This window comes from Neomonachus schauinslandi, chromosome 7 (genome assembly GCF_002201575.2).
Source record: "Neomonachus schauinslandi chromosome 7, ASM220157v2, whole genome shotgun sequence".
In the NCBI taxonomy this organism is placed as follows: Eukaryota; Metazoa; Chordata; class Mammalia; order Carnivora; family Phocidae; genus Neomonachus; species Neomonachus schauinslandi.
Genome location: NC_058409.1, coordinates 137,643,134 through 137,661,722, shown reverse-complemented (window position 1 = coordinate 137,661,722; position 18,589 = coordinate 137,643,134). Strand labels below are relative to the sequence as shown.

At 44.5% G+C, this 18,589-nt stretch overlaps 1 protein-coding gene across 3 annotated transcripts in view; it reads right to left on the bottom strand.

Annotated features, from left to right (window-relative positions):
* Positions 1-18,589, bottom strand: part of RETREG1 (reticulophagy regulator 1) — a 126,010-nt gene that overhangs the window by 81,728 nt on the left and 25,693 nt on the right. For all 3 annotated transcript variants that reach the window (XM_021702539.2, XM_021702540.2, XM_021702541.2), the window contains 2 exons: positions 10,389-10,495; positions 4,276-4,306 (listed from right to left, as the gene is read on the bottom strand). In XM_021702539.2, the coding sequence (XP_021558214.1) occupies positions 4,276-4,306; positions 10,389-10,495 (138 nt within the window). The remainder of the gene's footprint in view (positions 1-4,275; positions 4,307-10,388; positions 10,496-18,589) is intronic.

Here is an 18,589-nt window from a genome sequence, read left to right as displayed (position 1 = left end):
CTTCTGTTTGTGGCACTGATGTCCTTTCCTTCGGGGTATACCCAGCGGTGGGATCGCTGGGTCATAGGGTAGTTCTATTTTCAAGTTTTAGGGAACCTCCACCCTGTTTTGCATAGTGGCTACACCAATTTACATTCCCACCAACAGTGCACAACGGTTCCCTTTGCAAGGAGCTCCTTTGTAATTAAAAAGCTTTACAATGGCATTATGAAGAGAGAATGGTCCATTATTTGCCTCACCTTTTTATAGTGAACGTAATGATCTTTAATGAAGCAATTAAAGCCCCACAGAGAGAAGGCCTGGCTCGTTCTGAGAGTGAGACAGCAAACCAACCATGGAAGTGGAAAGATCCTAATCCCACAATGCTCCTGTGAGCAAAACCGCGCCTCTCTGACTCAGAAGAGCCTCTCATACAGCACTGCATTTTGTCCTTCAAATAAAGTGGTTCTGAATTTTTCAATGTGAAAAACACAAGCACTACCCAGTATCAGACACTAAGAATCACCGTAAGCAACATACTGAATCAAAGAAATTAGAGGAATAAATATTGTAATTTCATATCTCCATGATGAATAGAGAACAATACAATTACACAGGAGAAACTGTGAACTCAGCCATCGAAAAGAATGAAATCTTGCCATTTGCAACGACACGGATGGGGCTAGAGAGTATTATGTTAAGCGAAATAAGGCAGTCAGAGAAAGACAGATACCATGATTTCACTCAAATGTGGGATTTAAGAAACAAAACAGATGAACACAGGGGAAGGGGAATAAAGAGAGAGGGAGGCAAACCATAAGAGACTCTCTATTTAAGGGAGGTGGGTGGGGGATGGGTTAGATGGGTGATGGGTATTAAGGGCACTTGTTTTGATGAACACTTACATGTAAGTGATAAATCACTAAATTCTATTCCTGAAACCCACATCACACTATATTTTAACTAGCTAGAATTTAAATAAAAATCTGGGGGAAAAAAACCAGTGTAAAAATACCGGAAAGTAGCCCTTCTACTGTGGATTAAATCCCTTTGAAGGAGTCACTGGCCAAACAGAAACGTAACAAGATAACAAAATGAAAGAAATGGAAATGATTCTTTGATCCCACTTCTGATCACCAGCTACAATTTTGGTCCCACAGCTGATGATCTTGCCAAGTTCATTCCTCTCTTGGCCTCAGTTTTTCTCATCTGCTGAGTAGGTGAGAGAGGGAATCATTTCAGATATCCCTTCCAGCCCTAAAAAGTCTGTAATGCAGTCTGAGGTATTTGCGTGTTTGAGATATTGTGATTCATAATAAGAAATATAGATTTGGCCTTTGTCCCCAAGTTTCTGGGGGGGGACCGGAGGGGGACCTTCTCCACACCACCTAGCGATTCTAGGTCACCAGCTGAGGGTTCTACAACTCAACTTGATTCTGACATTATCTACCTGGAGACAGAGTCAGACCCCCCCCAGGTTAAGGCTCTGTCCGACAAGGCTGTCCCCTCCCCCACTTCAGATGCCATTTGCAACCCAGGCTGTCACTTGTGCTTCTGACCACCCTGCTATATACTGGAGGTTCCAACAATCCCCTCCCTTGAGTTCCATTACTTGCCTCCAGCAGCTCCCAGCACTCACACATTTTACTTACTACATTACAGGTTTGTTACAAAAGATGTACCTAAGAAACATCCAGCTGCAAGAGAAGCCTAGGGCAAGGCAAGGGGAAAGAGTGGGGAGCTTTCATGGCCTCCCCAAATGTGCTGCTCCCCCATAAATCACGTGGTCACCCACTTGGAAGCTCTCCAAACACTGTCCTTTTGGGTTTTTATGGAGGCTTCATTCCACAGGCACGACTGATTAAATCACTGGCCATTGGTGATTGGTTCAACCTCCAGCTCCTCTCCCTTCCCCAGAGAAGAGGAGGAGGACTGAAAGTTCCAACCTCCCAATCAAGCCTCTAATCAATTTCCATGCCAACCAGCCCCGTCCTTAGGTGCCATAGAAAAGCCACCTCATTAACATAACAAAAGACACCTTTCTCTCAACAATTAGGAAAGTGCAAAAGTTTTAGTGATTTGGTGCCAGAACCTTGGGGACAAAGGCCAAATCTATATTTCTTATTATGAATCACAATAACTCAAACACGCAAATACCTCAAATTGCATTACAGACTTTTTAGGGCTGGAAGGGATATCTGAAATAATTCTCTCTCTCACCTCAGCAGATGAGAAAAACTGAGGCCAAGAGAGGAATGAACTTGGCAAGATCATCAGCTGTGGGGCTGGGACCAGGATGAACCTGAATATGTATCTAGGTAATTGTGAAGTGAATGAGATCCTCCCTCAAAAAGCTTATTTCCAAGGCACCTGGGTAGCGCAGTTGGTTAAGTGACCGACTCTTGGTTTTGGCTCAGGTTGTAATCTCAGGGTTGTGAGAAGGAGCCCTGCATCAGGCTCCTCGCTCAGCGGGAGTCTGCTTGAGATTTTTCTCTCCCACTCCTTTGCCCCTCCCCCCGTCCTGTGCTCACTCCCTCTGCCCCTCCTCCTGCTTGCTCTCTCTCTCACTGATATATATAAATCTAAAAAAAAAGGGGGGGGGGGGCGCCTGGGTGGCTCAGTTGTTAAGCGTCTGCCTTCAGCTCAGGTCATGATCCCAGGGTCCTGGGATCAAGCCCCGCATCGGGCTCCCTGCTCCATGGGAAGCCTGCTTCTCCCTCTCCCACTTCCCCTGCTTGTGATCCCTCTCTCACTGTGTTTCTCTCTGTCAAATAAATAAATAAAATCTTAAAAAAATAAATAAATAAAATTAAAAAAAGGTTATTTTCATTATCATGCCTTCTCTGGAGGCACATGAGCACTTTCCCAAAGTGGTGAAATATTATAGATCTAAAAAAAAGCCATATTATAAGCTGCTTACCCCCTGACCAAACCCGGCATTGGCAGAGTTCCTTGGTCCTGCTCACTATTTTATTTTTTCCAAATCATTATCAAACACTCAAACAGCTTTTTTTTTTTTTAAGATTTTATGTATTTGACAGAGAGAGAGACAGCGAAAGAGGGAACACAAGCAGGGGGAGTGAGAGAGGGAGAAGCAGGCTTCCCGCCGAGCAGGGAGCCCGATGCGGGGCTCGATCCCAGGACCCTGGGACCATGACCTGAGCCGAAGGCAGATGCTTAACCGACTGAGCCACCCAGGCGCCCCTCAAACAGCTTCTAAACAGGGCTTGGACAGCAAGGGCTCTAGAAAAAGCAGGCAATTGATAACTTCACCAGTCAAAATAAGGACCAGTAAATCACAAAGTGCTTTTTTAAAATTCCCTTGAAATCACACTAGCTCACTGGGTCGCATCGTCCCCCTAACCAAAATTAAAGAGCAAGCTCAATTTCTTTACTTGCACGGGAAGCTTAGACACTTGCCCGAGGAGGCCCAGTGTGTCTGCGGTGGGCAGGACTAGAGCCCAAGGCCCATACTGCCAGGCCCGCCAGGGATGGGTTCATGCCTAAAGGGGCCTGCACGCCACAAGGGCAGCATCGTTAACCAATTTCAAATCACTCTCTCTGATGCTGTTCTTATCAACAGCCTTCTGATCTTAATTTGATCTCCCAAGCAGACTCCCCCGCTTAAAATAACCAACTTGGAGAAACCTGGACAAACATTACTTTGGCCAGGTGGTCAAGGTTAAAACCGTAATGACAAATCACATCAATGAGACGTACCCTTGATACCATGTGATGACAATGGCACTTTACCTCTGCGCTCTTCTTCCCCAAACCCATAACCGCAGTCTAGTCATAAGAAAAACACCAAATTCTAATAAAGGGACATCCTACAATGTATCTGACTAGTACTCCTCAAAACTGTCAAGGTCAACGAAAATAAGACAAGTCTGAGAAACTATCACAGCCAAGAGGAGCCTAAGGAGGTATGTCTATGAAATGCATTGTGGAATCCTGGATGGGATCCTAGAACAAAAAAAAGACATCAGGCGAAAACTAGGGAAATCTGCACACAGCATGGACTTTTAGCTAATAAGAAGATATTAATTGTGACAATGTATGGCGGTAATGTAATATTACTATGTGAAGAGAAGAAAGGTAGGCGATGTACTATCTCTGTATGGAAACTCTGCACTATCTTCTCAATTTTTCTGTAAATCTCAACTGTTCTAAAACAAAGTCAATTTTAAAGAAGGAGAGAACCAACTGATGGATCTGAATCCACTGGACATCTTGGAGGCTCAGTCACCTACCCTCTTGTTAGCAATAACATTGAAAAAAAACCAAGTTCCTTACCTTTCGCTGAGGCTTCTCCATAACTGTGCACCTGTAACAAGGAGAGGCAAAAAGCAAGACATTAATGGAGGTGTTTTTCTCTTGAGGCATTTCTCAACTTAGAAATATTCTGAGCTATTTAACATGAAATGCTTAGGGGCGCCTGGGTGGCTCAGTCGGTTAAGCGTCTGCCTTTGGCTCAGGTCATGATCCCGGGGTCCTGGGACTGAGTCCCGCATCGGGCTCCCTGCTCAGCAGGGAGTCTGCTTTCCCTCTCTTTCTGCCCCTCCCCCAGGCTTGTGCTTGTGCGCACACACACACTCTCGCTCTCTCTCTCAAATAAAAAAATAAAATCTAAAAAAAAAATGAAATGCTTAAATATTTAAACTCTAGGAATTATCGAACCATTCAGTGTATACCTCTGGTACCATAATTAATTCAGGCGATTAGTCCATGAATATTTGAGATCCTACTACATGTAAAACACTTGGACAGGTGCCATGAGAGATCCTACATCACACGTGGTCCTGCCTCAGGGACTTGACTGTTCAGTGAGGCAGTCCTAGCATGCACTCAAGTACATACGAACCGAGGCAGGTGGTGTAGGAACTACACAAAAAGCCCAATCCACGAGAGTTCAGGGAAGAGAGAAGAAAATCAGGCTGCTCAAGGAAGCACCAATAACCGAGGTGGCATTTAAGGTGGGTTCTGAAATGGTGCTGACGGAAGGAGAACTAAGACAACTGTTACTTGAGAAAGGGGATTTTTATCTCTTCCTTCCTTAGGTGTTTTGAGCTTATACCTAGGCTCAAATGAAATCAACAGAAAAAAATGTATACTTAGATCAATCACTTGCTTTCTTGATTGGCTTGCTTTCTTCACTGTGCTATATCTTAATATTATACTCTCAGCTACCAGCTTTAATGAAGTGCAATATTAGAAACACCACGAGGCTGTTTCTGCATTTTCCCATGAAACGAATGCCAACGATGTTGTCCCTTTTGTTCTGCAGTCTCCCCTACCAAAGATCTAGGTAATAAATTCTTAAAATTGAGTCCCAGGAAAAAAAGTTTCTCAAAATTGCTTGCATTCTTTCATCAGACTATTAGAAGAATTGTTCAGTTGGTCTAGTTTCCCTTTTTCCCTTGGCTGCCGGTAAGCCCAGGGACGACTCTGTCACTCAGTTATGGTCACATTAGAATCCTGTTCCTCTACTACACCTTTTTAAATGAGTCTCATTTTTTATGATCCTTATAAGCTTTTGGGGTTAGATGGCATATATTTGGGGGTTAGAGGGCATGTCAAACAAAGCAAATGAACTATTCAAAAGAATCCAAGGAATTCTGAGCACTAGTGAGGCCTCAAGGTGATGTTGGAAAGTGGGATAAAGTTGAGCACTTACAACCCACCTGTCAGAGGACATTTCTCTGTTAACACTGGATCCAAGAGTGGAGAAAGCAGGTAACACTAAGGGGTGTTTGCTTGTTTGGTCTGTCATTAAAAGTGAGGAAAAGGAGAATGATTGCTGGCTAAGGGGACAAGGACATTTAGAATGGCAGGGACAGGAGCACCACAGTCATGGAGCACAGAGCAGGCTGGGGCTGTGCGGAGCTGGGGGGCAGTGCGGGGGGAAGAGGCTGAGCAGGGCAGCACTTACACGGAAAGGAGAGAGCGGGTTCCCGAGGAGCAAGGGGCTGGCAGAACATGGCATAAATGGGCAGTGCAGATTTCGCAGGAGGAAGGGTATAAAGAGACAGGGGTGGAAATACTCCACAGGTGGCCACGTGGGGACCCGCTGAGCCCCCCCCCCCACCACACAGGGCGGTTCTTGAATAGGATATTAAAGGGGGCCAGTGTGGAAATTCTGGGCTCTTCTGTCATGAGAGAGAGGGGTAGGTGATGGAGGAAGAGCCTATGGCTGCAGAAAAGTTCCCCAGGGCCTGGATGAAGAGAAGTGTGCACTCAAGGTAGGCTCCAGCAAGAGTGAGCGAGAAATCCACCGCAGCTGGAGGCTGCTCACGCTGCTGACTCGCAACAGACACGTGGGCTCTGGTAGGTTCCACAAAGATTAATTTACCTGAAAGGATCTCCATACTCAGGCCTCACCTACTTCATAGGAAGCATCTAAGATGGCTTTAAAGATCAGTGTTGGGGGGCGCCTGGGTGGCTCAGTCGGTGAAGCGTCTGCCTTTGGCTCAGGTCATGATCTTGGGTCCTGGGATCGAGCCCTGCATCGGGCTCCCTGCTCAGTGGGGAGTCTGCTTATCTCCCTCTGCCCCTCCCCCACTCATGCTTGCTCTCGCTCATGCTCTCTCTCAAATAAATAAAATCTTGAAGGAAAAAAGACAACCATGGGAGAAGAGGAGGAATAAAACTAAATTCTTAACAATGGAAGTGTGCTATCTTCAGGCAGGAATGCGGCGGTGGAGAGCGGAGACCCCGAGATGGGAGGGGAGAGAACAGCCCCGTGAGCCTGAGGACTTGCTCACGCTTTCCCAGCTGCTGTGGCAAAGCCAAGGTGTCCGGCCCGAGTGGCTGGCAGGTCTGGTGGAAGCCATGGAGTTTCCATAACTGCATCTGGCTCGAACTGGGCGCCTCCCAGAGACCCATTCATCACAGCAGGGCCCTGGGCTGAAAGGTCTGCAGAGGCGGGCTCCTGCCATCTATGTGCAGGGCTCACACGGACTTTGTCTATGTGCTTTGTCTGCACAGACTCCACTGAAGGAGGCCGGGGCGGACACCAGTGTTCCTTCGGTCATAGGCTGAGGAGTGCTGGGAAAGCACAGTGGTTAATCCCGTTCTCCTTTCCTCTTGGTGCGTAGCAAGCTACCCAGTTAAAACCCTGACGTAAAGCTTGGCCTGGGACACAGCCTGCCCTACAGGATGCGGGCATGAGAGCTCCCCCGGGGGGCAGAGAGGCCTGTGGGGGTGGGGTATCTGGAAGCCCCTGGAAGCCCCTTGCTGAGGCAGGCCCTGCACAGAAAGGCGCTCCACACAGACTGCCTGATGGGCCAACAAACCCCGTGTTGTTCAGATTCTGCATCAGAGCTGCAGGGGGCAGAGGGTCACTGCGCCCGAGGCACTTCTAGTCGACGCTCTTAGGTGGCCCTCGCACAACTGCGTGGTTGCGGGTCAGTTTCTGCCATTTTGTGGGATAAGGAGACCGAGTGGCGGTGGGCTTTTCTGCCCCGAACCGTGCAAAATCTTACTTTATATGGAAAAAGCGAGGCACCATATGGGATTCAGTCAAGGATCAAGAGGTGGGGAGACTGTCCTGGGTTATCCAGGTTGGGCCCCAAATGCAGTCACAATGATCCCTGTAAAAGGCAGGCAGAGGGAGATCTGGTGAGGATGGAAGAGGAGAAGGGGCCACGAGCACCGAGGCAGAGTGGAGTGTTGAGGCTGCAAGCCAATACACCAACCAACCACCCGAGGCCGAGGCCAGGAGAAGAAAAGAATGCTTCCCTAGAGCCTCCGGAGGGGGCACAGCCCTGCCAGCACCTTGATTTTGGCCCCATGCTATACTGATTTTGCACAACTGGCCTCCAGAACAGTGAGAGAAGAGATTTCTGTCGTTTTGAGCCACCACGCCAATGATGATTTGTTACTGCAGCCCCAGGACACGAACACAGTCCAGGATGGGTGCCCTCCACGGCTGGGGAGTGGAGTGAATGAGCTCAAGGACTAGACCCGTCAGGCTCATATTCTTCCAACTCTCCCGGCTTAGTTTGGTAAAGGACTGAACCTTTGCAAGCAGAGGTGTCCCACCCTTTAGGAATATGAAAGTCCTGTCTTTGCAAGAACATCAGGCCAACGAGTCAAGGCTGAGAATGACCTCTGCGTGACCGGCCAAGAGTGAGAAATGAGCAGTTGCAGAGTTTTCCAGCTCCATCCTGGCCTTCAGTGCTTGTCTGCTCCTTATAACATGTGCCCAGATGTGACCCACTTTGATGCAACACCAACACTGCTGAGATGCTCATCTACAATGGCCGCTGACAGACTTTTTAAGCAGTTCTTTTCTTCTAAGATTCCCCTGAGGAAGGTCCTGGAGGGTGAAGATGTTACAAAGTCTAGTGGAGAAAAATGGGCTCTCCTCTATCCATTAGGAATCAGGGCAGAAACAAGGCATCGCCATGCGTGGACTGGAGCGGCCCTGGGCAAAACCCCACGGTGTGAGTTGCTCTACCTCCGGGCATCCTTACTACATCTGGGGTGAACAGAAAGTACTGAGGCGGGTGCCTGATAGGGTTAAAAGTTAGGGAGTCGGTGGGGCGCCTGGGTGGCTCAGTCGGTTAAACATCTGACTCTTGATTTCAGCTCAGGTCATGATCTCAGGGTCCTGGATGGAGCCCTGTGCTGGGAATCCACACTCAGCGGGGGTCTGCTTGAGGATTCTCTCTCTCCCTCTGCCCCTCCCCCCGCTTGCATTTTCTCTCTGTCTCTCTCTCTCTCTCTCAAATAAATAAATAAATCTTAAAAACAGAAGTGAGGGAGCTGGGTGACTGTTCTCTGAAACACAAAATGTTGGGGCGGGGAGAGAGAGGAGAGAAGGAACACTGCATACAAGAACATAATCTTAGAGATTCATGAAATGCAGTAACTGCACACAAACGCATTCGTGGGAGGTCTCCTAACCAAGCCTCCAGTTTGGAGCTGCCCCCTTCCAGGAGATTGATTCTCCACATAAACTCTTTAAATTCACAAGTTTTCTGTCACCTTCCTAGATCACTAGAATGAAGGAATTCCCTTCAAACCTTGAAACACAGCAATGTGAAACCATCTTTCGAAAAATGGTTTACACACGATTTGCTCTAAAACTGTAAAGACTTAAAAGATAAACCGGAGTGGGCGCCTGGGTGGCTCAGTTGGTTAAGCGACTGCCTTCGGCTCAGGTCAAGATCCTGGAGTCCCGGGATCGAGTCCCGCATCGGGCTCCCTGCTTGGCAGGGAGTCTGCTTCTCCCTCTGACCCTCCTCCCTCTCATGCTCTCTGTCTCTCATTCTCTCTCAAATAAATAAATAAAATCTTTAAAAAAAAAAAAAAAAAAAGATAAACCGGAGTTAAGGCACATTGTAGAACATGATGACGGTAAATCGGTAACAGCTTCTATCACCAGTCTCAGAGTTGGCTTTAGGGAGAACAAGGCTGCTTCCCACAAGGCAGGCCTTGGGATTCCTGTTAGAGCAAGAACTTTGGGAAGTCCTTATATGCACTCATCCATATGGACCCCAACCAGCATTATCCCTCCGTGTGGGGGTTACGCTTAATGAAAATAAATGTCTCACCGTAACCTCTTCCTCTTTGCTGTTTTTTGATCAAATCCATCTTACCACATTTAGGTTCCCAGGGCTCAATTATTCCAAGGACGGAGTTTTTGCTCATTCACAAAAACTAGCTGGTAGAAGAGGCCTCTCCGAGTGCAGAAAAGCTTGACTCAGATTTATAACACAAATTACTCAGAAAACACCTTAAGCAAATTTCAAAAGTAATTCAACTTCTCACTTCTAAGCAATGTTTAAAATCAGTTCATTTTTTGTCAGTGTGAACTCATCTGTTAAAATTTATTTAACTGTTACTTGTTTTTTGGGGTTTTGTTTTTAAGTACTCTCTACCCCCAACATGGGGCTTGAACTCATGACCCCAAGATCAAGAGTCAGACCTTTACTGACAGAGCCAGCCAGGCACCCCAACTATTACCTGTTTTTAAGCCCTGAATTGTTTTTTTCTTCACTGAGGCAGAGAAAGTTTTCATATAAATGAGGCCATCTTCCAGTGGTCCAAGTTTCATCATGTGGGATGTAATAAATATTTCACTGTTACCTTCACTGCAGCTTACCTACATTTCAAAATGATATTTAAGTAGTGCTTAGAGCCAAAGAGAAACCAGCACACACAAACCTTTCGCTCAGGAGCAGTAGCTATGACTAGAGACAACATCAGGTAAGTAATTAATAAGTATTAAATATTTACCAAATACATAAATATTCAATAAACAATAATACCAAAGTCAATGCCTACATAATTTGTTATTTTGTTCCCTTTTAAAACTACTTGGTTAATATGCTTACACAAAGATCAGACATTCAGGGTCTAGAAAATTACATACCATAAAAATGAATTCTCAGTTTTCTTACCTCTAGCTCTAGATAAAACCATATCCTTTATTATTTGCATAATAACACGCCCAAGTATCATGACAGAAATCAGGTGATACACTCTCCATGGAGTCAGTGCAAGGAACCTGTAACAGCAAAAACAGACAAATCATTATTTCAATTTGAGGATTTTTATCCTTTTTTTAAAAATTAGGTTTACTTTCACAGCCCCTGGGCGGCTCAGTCGGTTAAGCGTCTGCCTTCGGCTCAGGTCCTGATCCCAGAGTCCTGGGATCGGATAGAGTCCCGCACCCTACCCCCTTCGTGGTTAGGCTCCCTGCTCAGCGGGGAGTCTGCTTCTCCTCTGCCCCTCCCCCTAGTCCTACTCTCGCATTCCCTCTCCCACACCCTCTCTCAAATGAAGAAAAAAGAAATGAGGTTTAGTTTCACCATAGAAACAACAATCCAAATTTCAGTTTTCAGAATCACTCCAATGAGACCACATCAAATTTATTTCATGGGCATCAAAGTCAGCAAAATAAAAGCGCTTGAGCCAGTACGCTTTTGTGCGGGGCTTTCTGCTGTAACCTCTAATCTGGGCAAGGATTTGCTATGTCGGGTGTGGCCCAAATGTCACTCTGCTAACAGATGGAGACTGGAACTGACCTGCAACCGAATCATGAGGCTCTAGAAAGGCAGGGCTGCAGGGCTTTCCAACATGCGGAGGAGCTACTGCAGATGGCCTTTACTCACTGTTCTCTATGTGCTGCTTTTATGCCACATTTACTTATTTAACTATTACCCCCTCCCTCCAATCTCTCGAAAATAGCAATTAAGGAATCCAAGGTGCTAGCCTCTTCTCTTTAAGGTCACTATTCTTTGGTCTATCTGGCCCCTTCCTCTCCAGAGGGAAACAAAGAATTCTTTATCATGAACAGCACACGAACACTGCGGTACTTTTTTAAAATTGGGCTGATAAAGAAATGGAATGGCTGATTAAGTCGCAAGCTCTGAGGCTTTGTACAGAGGGTGACCTGTTCTATATAGGTTAATTGGCCAAACTGCCAATTAATATTAATTTTGATGTAATCAAAATCACAGAAACACTAACTTAACATATATGTCATTTAATACTAGTTGCAAGGCACTGTAAGCTTTATAGAGAAAAACACAAACTACAAAGAAAGAATCCCGTCTTCCAGGAACTTACTTCCTCATCAGAGAGGAACACAGGCCAAGCTAACAAAATCCAAGACAATGAGTCTTAGGTACTCTAATAAAACATGAGCAAAGAACCACGCCACCCAGCAGGGGCACTACTGGGTATTTACCCCAAAGATACAAATGTAGGGATCCGAAGGGGCATGTGCACCCCGATGTTTATAGCAGCAATGTCCACAATAGCCAAACTGTGGAAAGAGCCAAGATGTCCATCGACAGATGAATGGATAAAGAAGATGTGGTATATATATACAATGGAATATTATGCAGCCATCAAAAGGAATGAGATCTTGTCATTTGCAACAACGTGGATGGAACTGGAGGGTATTATGCTGAGCGAAATAAGTCAATCAGAGAAGGACATGTATCATATGACCTCACTGATATGAGGAATTCTTAATCTCAGGAAACAAACTGAGGGTTGCTGGAGTGGTGGGGGTTGGTAGGGATGGGGTGCCTGGGTGATAGACATTGGGGAGGCTTTGTGCTATGGTGAGCGCTGTGAATTGTGTAAGACTGATGAATCACAGACCTGTACCTCTGAAACAAATAATACATTATATGTTAAAAAAAGAAGAAGAAGAAGAAGATAGCAGGAAGGGAAAAATGAAGGGGGGGATATCTGAGGGGGGAGAAGAACCACGAGAGACTATAGACTCTGAGAAACAAAGTGAGGGTTCCAGAGGGGAGGGGGGTAGGGGGATGGGTTAGCCTGGTGATGGGTATTAAAGAGGGCACGTATTGAATGGAGCACTGGGTGTTATGCACGAACAATGAATCATGGAACACGACATCAAAAACTAATGATGTAAGGTATAGTGATAAATTTTTTAAAAAGACAAAAAAAAAAAAACCATGAGCAAAGAACAAAGAGAAGCAAAGGAGGGATGATTAACTCACTGAGGAAAGATTTTATAGACATGGCCCTTGAACTTGGCCTGGCAGGATGGATGTAATTCAGAGGAAAACGGGCTGTTCCACTTGGAGGATACAGCGTATACAGAAGATCAGAGTCAGGGAAGGGGAGGGTGTGCTTGGGGCATGCCGAGTGTTCTGGGGTCCCCTGGCAGAAGGAGATGGATATAGGAGAGATTTGGGAGACTGGCAGAGAAAGAAGATATTGAGGGGGCAGCCTGGGGGCACACTGTGGCAGGCCCTGAATGATATGCTAGGGCATTTGGTCTCAATGTTACCGGCAATAAAGAGAAAGCCAAAGGTATAGGGTAGGAAAATGGAATGATGGGCGATTTAGGAAAACGCCTGAGTGCAACTGAGAGGATGAGGTGGGACAGTGAAAAAGCATGGAGTTCGGGATTTATTAGAAGGTTGTGCAATGTGTTTGGTGAGAAGTGGTCAATGTGAGATGCTGGTGAAGTTATGGGTAAAGTCCTCCAGCAGAAGGAGGGCAACCCAGGTTCCAGCTCTGGTTCTAATGTTAGCTGTGTGTGTGTCCTGGGTCAGGAGAATGTGCAGGTAGAATAAGTCCGTGTTTCTTAAATACTGGTCTGCCACAGCCACAGGCTGCTGCCTGGAAAGCTTGTTAAAATACAAATTCCCAGACCTTAGGTTCCTCCCCCCAGATCCTCTGAAACAGGTGGTCTAGTTACTAGTATTTACGTTCAATAAATACTTCTTTGGAAGGTGTCTACATTGGGCCAGCCACTGTACTACCAAAAGGAAATAAATAGTCAACAAGAAGCACAGAGGGAAGGAGCAGACATACCAGAGAATCCATAATGCCAACTATGCTTTTTAGTAACACTAGTTTGTCCTTCTACTCCAGGACTGCTGCTGGCTCTATTCTTTGAGCTCATATATGTTTGTATTAACCAAGGCTGTTTTTTGGTATTTGTTTTCTTCTTGCTCACCTCCTCCTATCAGTTTATGATCACTGCTTGCTGTTGTGTGTGTGCCAGGCTCGCTCCATTTTCCCCACCTGACCCTGACATGGCAGTTTTCAAAATTTTTGATAGTGACCCACGGTAAGAAATTCATGGACATCTAAATACATACATATGAAACCGAAGTCTCAAAAATAATATTTATCCTTTTTTTTTTTTTCAGAGAGAGAGAGCAGGGGCAGAGGGAGAGGGCGAATCTCAAGAAGACTCTGTGTTCAGCATGGAGCCCGATACAGGGCTCGATCTCACTATCCCGAGATCATGACCTGAGCTGAAATCAAGAGTTGAATGCTTAACAAACTGAGCCACCCCCAAGCACCCCAATTTATCCCTTTTTTAAAGATATTTTAAGTAATCTTTATACCCAACGAGGGGCTTGAACTCAAAACCCTGCAATCAAGAGTTGTACACTCTACTGACTGAGATAGCAGTCGCCCCCATTGTAATGCCTTCTGATATTTTCCATTTAATTCTATTATATTTTTAAATGTTGACTATAATTCTAAGGTGATTCAAGGCTCATAAATGAGTTGTAACTCACAGTTCCATTCACTGCATCAGAGAAAATCTACAGATATTAAATTAGTATGGTTTGTTAGAATAACCTGCTTTGCAGAGTCAGGCAAAGCCTTAGGAAAGTTCTCTCAAAAGTGTCCACTTAGCCAGGAGACCAGTTAAATGTCTTTAAAAAAATAAAGACATGCAAAACCAACCCAAGCAGTGAAGGTCATTAGTTATTTTCTTAATGGAAGTTACGATCTTCCAGGAATAGAAAAATCAGGTAATGACAGGACTTTAACCCTCAGCCCTGGCTCCTGGAAGACTTCACTTAGAGGGCACCAACTGCCATAGCAACTCCAGTTAGGGGTCCAGGGCAAGGGTCCAGGGGGCATTTTGGCTAAGGGTCTCACTGGTCATTGAGAATCCTCAATCATAAAGGCTGGACTATTTAATAAATGATGCTGTGATCATTTGTAATCCATCTGGAAGAAAGGAAAATTGTATGTCTATTGCCAAACACATTAAAGTGAATGAAAAAGGAATAATAATATTTTGCAACCAGGTCAGCACATTTCCCCCAAAGGGCCAGATAGAACATATTTTCAGCTTCGTGGGTCATATGGTCTGCCACAACTGTTAACTCTGTCACTGTGAAAACAGCATAGATATTATATAAAAGAATGTGTATGGTTGTGTTCCAATAAACTTTATTTACCAACACACACACACACACACACACACACACACAAATCCTTGGTCAGGTGCAAAGGCAATCACAACAACCACTTAGGAAGGGAATGCTGAAATTATATGGGATTCCATGATTGCCGCCTTGGTAGGTTAGCATCCTCGAACCTAAGACTTAAGTACAGAAAAGTTTGCAAAGCAAATCCCTAATACTAATCATTCATACTTAGAAAAACCTATACATATTTGGTATTTTAATTATTTACACTGTTTAAGATGATTCACTCATGGTTCCAATTTAAAGTATGTGGCTGTACAGAATTGTGATTTGAAAATAAAACCTTAGGAACACTTGAGTTTAATTTCTTCATTTTCTAGGAATTGCCTAATATTCGGGAGAGCTTGGGTTGTTACAGTTTTTTCTTGAAAACTTCTACTTTAGTAAATTTCAAGCAGGTCAAGAGAGACCAAAGTATAATAAAGAAGTTGCAACAATTTTGCATCCATGGCCCCATTCTACCTGACATCCCCATTGCCCAAGGTTACTTGAAGCAAATTGCAGATATCATATAATTATCGTAATATTGTAATATTTATTGACAATTAAAATGTACAAATATTGCCACATATCTTCCCCAAAAGGACTTTTTAGCCTAACAATAAAAACACTATCTCCCCTTAAAAAATTGTTTTAATTCCTTAACGCCATCAGGTATCCATCCCACCAGCACGCACATTTACCCAATCACCTTTTGTACACACATGTGCCGTACACACACAGACTGAAACAAGATGTGAAGAAGTCATACATTGAAATTGATTGAGTTTTGAGTTTCTTTTAATTTATACGTCTCCTGCTCTCTCTCTGTCCCTCTTGCTTGAAGTTCTTTGTGGAGGAAACAGACTCATTTGTCCAGTAAAATTTTCCAGAGTCTGAGACTTGTTCATGGAATCCTGCGCTTTAGTTTATTTTCCTCCATGCCTTGAGCAGACTATAAAAACTGGTAGTTAGATCTAGAGACTTGACCGGATTTAGGTTCAAAATTCCAACTACATGAGAGGTGGTGGTGTGCATTTCTGTCAGGAGGCACATACTGTCTGGGCGTCTGGTGTCTCTATTTCTGTGATATCAGCAGCCGCTGATGAGGACTACCTGACTATCTGTTCCTTAGGAGATTCACAAGAGTGAGCGCCCTTCATTCTTGCTTCAGGTATGAGCTGGATCAGATCTATACAGAGGGGAGATCTTTAAAGATCTATAAAGAGAAACTTCCCCTGTCGATGTTTGGTACCCTGAGAGATGGATGTCACAAGAGAGACAGGATTATTTTTCTTTTTTTTTTAATTAACATATAATGTGTTATTTATTTCAGGGGTACAGGTCTGTGATTCATCAGTCTTACACAGTTCACAGTGCTCACCATAGCACATACCCTCCCCTGCCGGAGTCCAGCTCCAGCCGGGGTGGGTCTCTCGAGGGAAAGGACGGCGTCGGCGAATGAGGAGACACAGACACAGGATCAGGTTGCAAGCATCTCCTCCTGACAGCCTTGGAGGAACTTTATTTATATGTTAGGATTTTTCTGTTTTTCCATACTTTCGTAACATATGATTATGTTTTTTCACAATTGATTGAGATAATCTTAGATCATTTTTTTTTTGATTACAGACATAGTCTTCTTTTAGATTACAGACATAGTCTTCTTTTATTTTTCCTTTGTAATGATTAACATGACCTTTATTGATTTCCGCTTATTGACTTTTGCTAAAACTAAAAAACAATACGCAAAGAGAAAGGTGCTAGACAGAGCGTGACCGTCTTGCTATTTTGTTCTATAGCGCAGGAAATATAGTGAACTGTGGAACAGCCTGAGCTGTTCCTTTCTTAGAATCTTGCCGCTTCTGAGGCGCCTGGGGGGCCTCGTGGAATTAGTTTCATTATGATTGCTTAGATAGGCATAACTAAGATGAGTAGTAACTTTATCATGAAACCCCGGAAATATTCCCACAATTATAAAGATTGCCATAAACAAAATGAAAGAGAATAGCAGGAGCCAGCTGTGGAGTCTCCTGTTTTCAGGATCGTCCCCCATACTTGGACTTTGTCAAACAGCATGAGTAGCTTGGCTCACACCACTCCCCAATGTCCATCACCCAGCCACCCCATCCCTCCCACCCACCTCCACTCCAGCAACCCTGTTTGTTTCCTGAGATTAAGAGTCTCTTATGGTTTGTCTTCCTCTCTGATTTCGTCTTGTTTCATTTTTCCCTCCCTTCCCCTATGGTCCTCTATCTTGTTTCTCAAATTCCTCATATCAGTGAGATCATATGATACTTGTCTTTCTCTGATTGACTTATTTCGCTTAGCATAATACCCTCTAGTTCCATCCACATCATTACAAATGGCAAGATTTCATTTTTTTGATGGCTGCATAATAATCCATTGTGTGTGTGTGTGTGTGTGTGTGTACCACATCTTCTTTATCCATTCATCTGTTGATGGACATCTAGGCTCTTTCCATAGTTTGGCTATTGTGGACATTGCTGCTATAAACACTGGGGTGCACGTACCCCTTCGGATCACTACATTTTTATCTTTGGGGTAAATACCCAGTAGCACAATTGCTGGGTTGTAGGGTAGCTCTAGTTTCAACTTTTTGAGGAACCTCCATACTGTTTTCCAGAGTGGCTGCACCAGCTTGCATTCCCACCAACAGTGTAGGAGGGTTCACCTTTCTCCACATCCCGGCCAACATCTGTCATTTCCTGACTTGTTAATTTTAGCCATTCTGACTGGTGTGAGGTGGTATCTCACTGAGGTTTTGATTTGGATTTCCCTGATGCCGACCGATGTTGAGCACTTTTTCATGTGTCTGTTGGCCATTTGGATGTCTTCTTTGGAAAAATGTCTGTTCATGTCTTCTGCCCATTTCTTGATTGGATTATTTGTTGTTTGGGTGTTGAGTTTGATAAGTTCTTTATAGATTTTGGATACTAGCCCTTTATCTGATATGTCATTTGCAAATATCTTCTCCCATTCTGTTGGTTGTCTTTTGGTTTTGTTGACTGTTTCCTTTGCTGTGCAAAAGCTTTTTATCTTGATGAAGTCCCAATAGTTCCTTTTTGCCCTTGCTTCCCTTGCCTTTGGCAATGTTTCTAGGAAGAAGTTGCTGCTGCTGAGGTTGAAGAGGTTGCTGCCTGTGTTCTCAAGGATTGTGATGGATTCCTGTCTCACATTTAGGTCTTTCATCCATTTTGAGTCTATTTCTGTGTGTGGTGTAAGGAGATGGTCCAGTTTCATTCTTCTGCATGTGGCTGTCCAATTTTCCCAACACCATTTGTTGAAGAGACTGTCTTTTTTCCATTGGACATTCTTTCCTGCTTTGTCGAAGATTAGTTGACCATAGAGTTGAGGGTCCATTTGTGGGCTCTCTATTCTGTTCCATTGATCTATGTGTCTGTTTTTATGGAGAGACAGGATTAATACTTGATTCTTTCTCTTTATTTACCAGCTGTCAAGATAATGAGGCAATTCCTTAGTATCCTCTAAAGGTAACTAAGCTGGTTTTCTTCATTCCTTTCTTTAGTGTTATGAACATATTTGATGTACTTCAGTGAACAGCAATGTAATTCCTACTGATCCCCGAGTGTCCCATCTTGGCTGGTGGGAGCTTATTTCTGCAGGATCCTGAGTTCTTCGGTACAACTTTGTCTTTTTTTTTTTTAAGATTTTATTTATTTATTTGAGGGAGAGAGAGCACGAGCAGGGGGAGGGGCAGAGGGAGAGGGAGAAGCTGACTCCACACTGAGCAGGGAGCCCAACATGGGGCTCGATCCCAGGACCCCGGGATCATGACCTGAGCCAAAGGCAGATACTTAACCCACTGAGCCACCCAGGCACCCCAGTTCATTTCTTTTCATTACTGAATA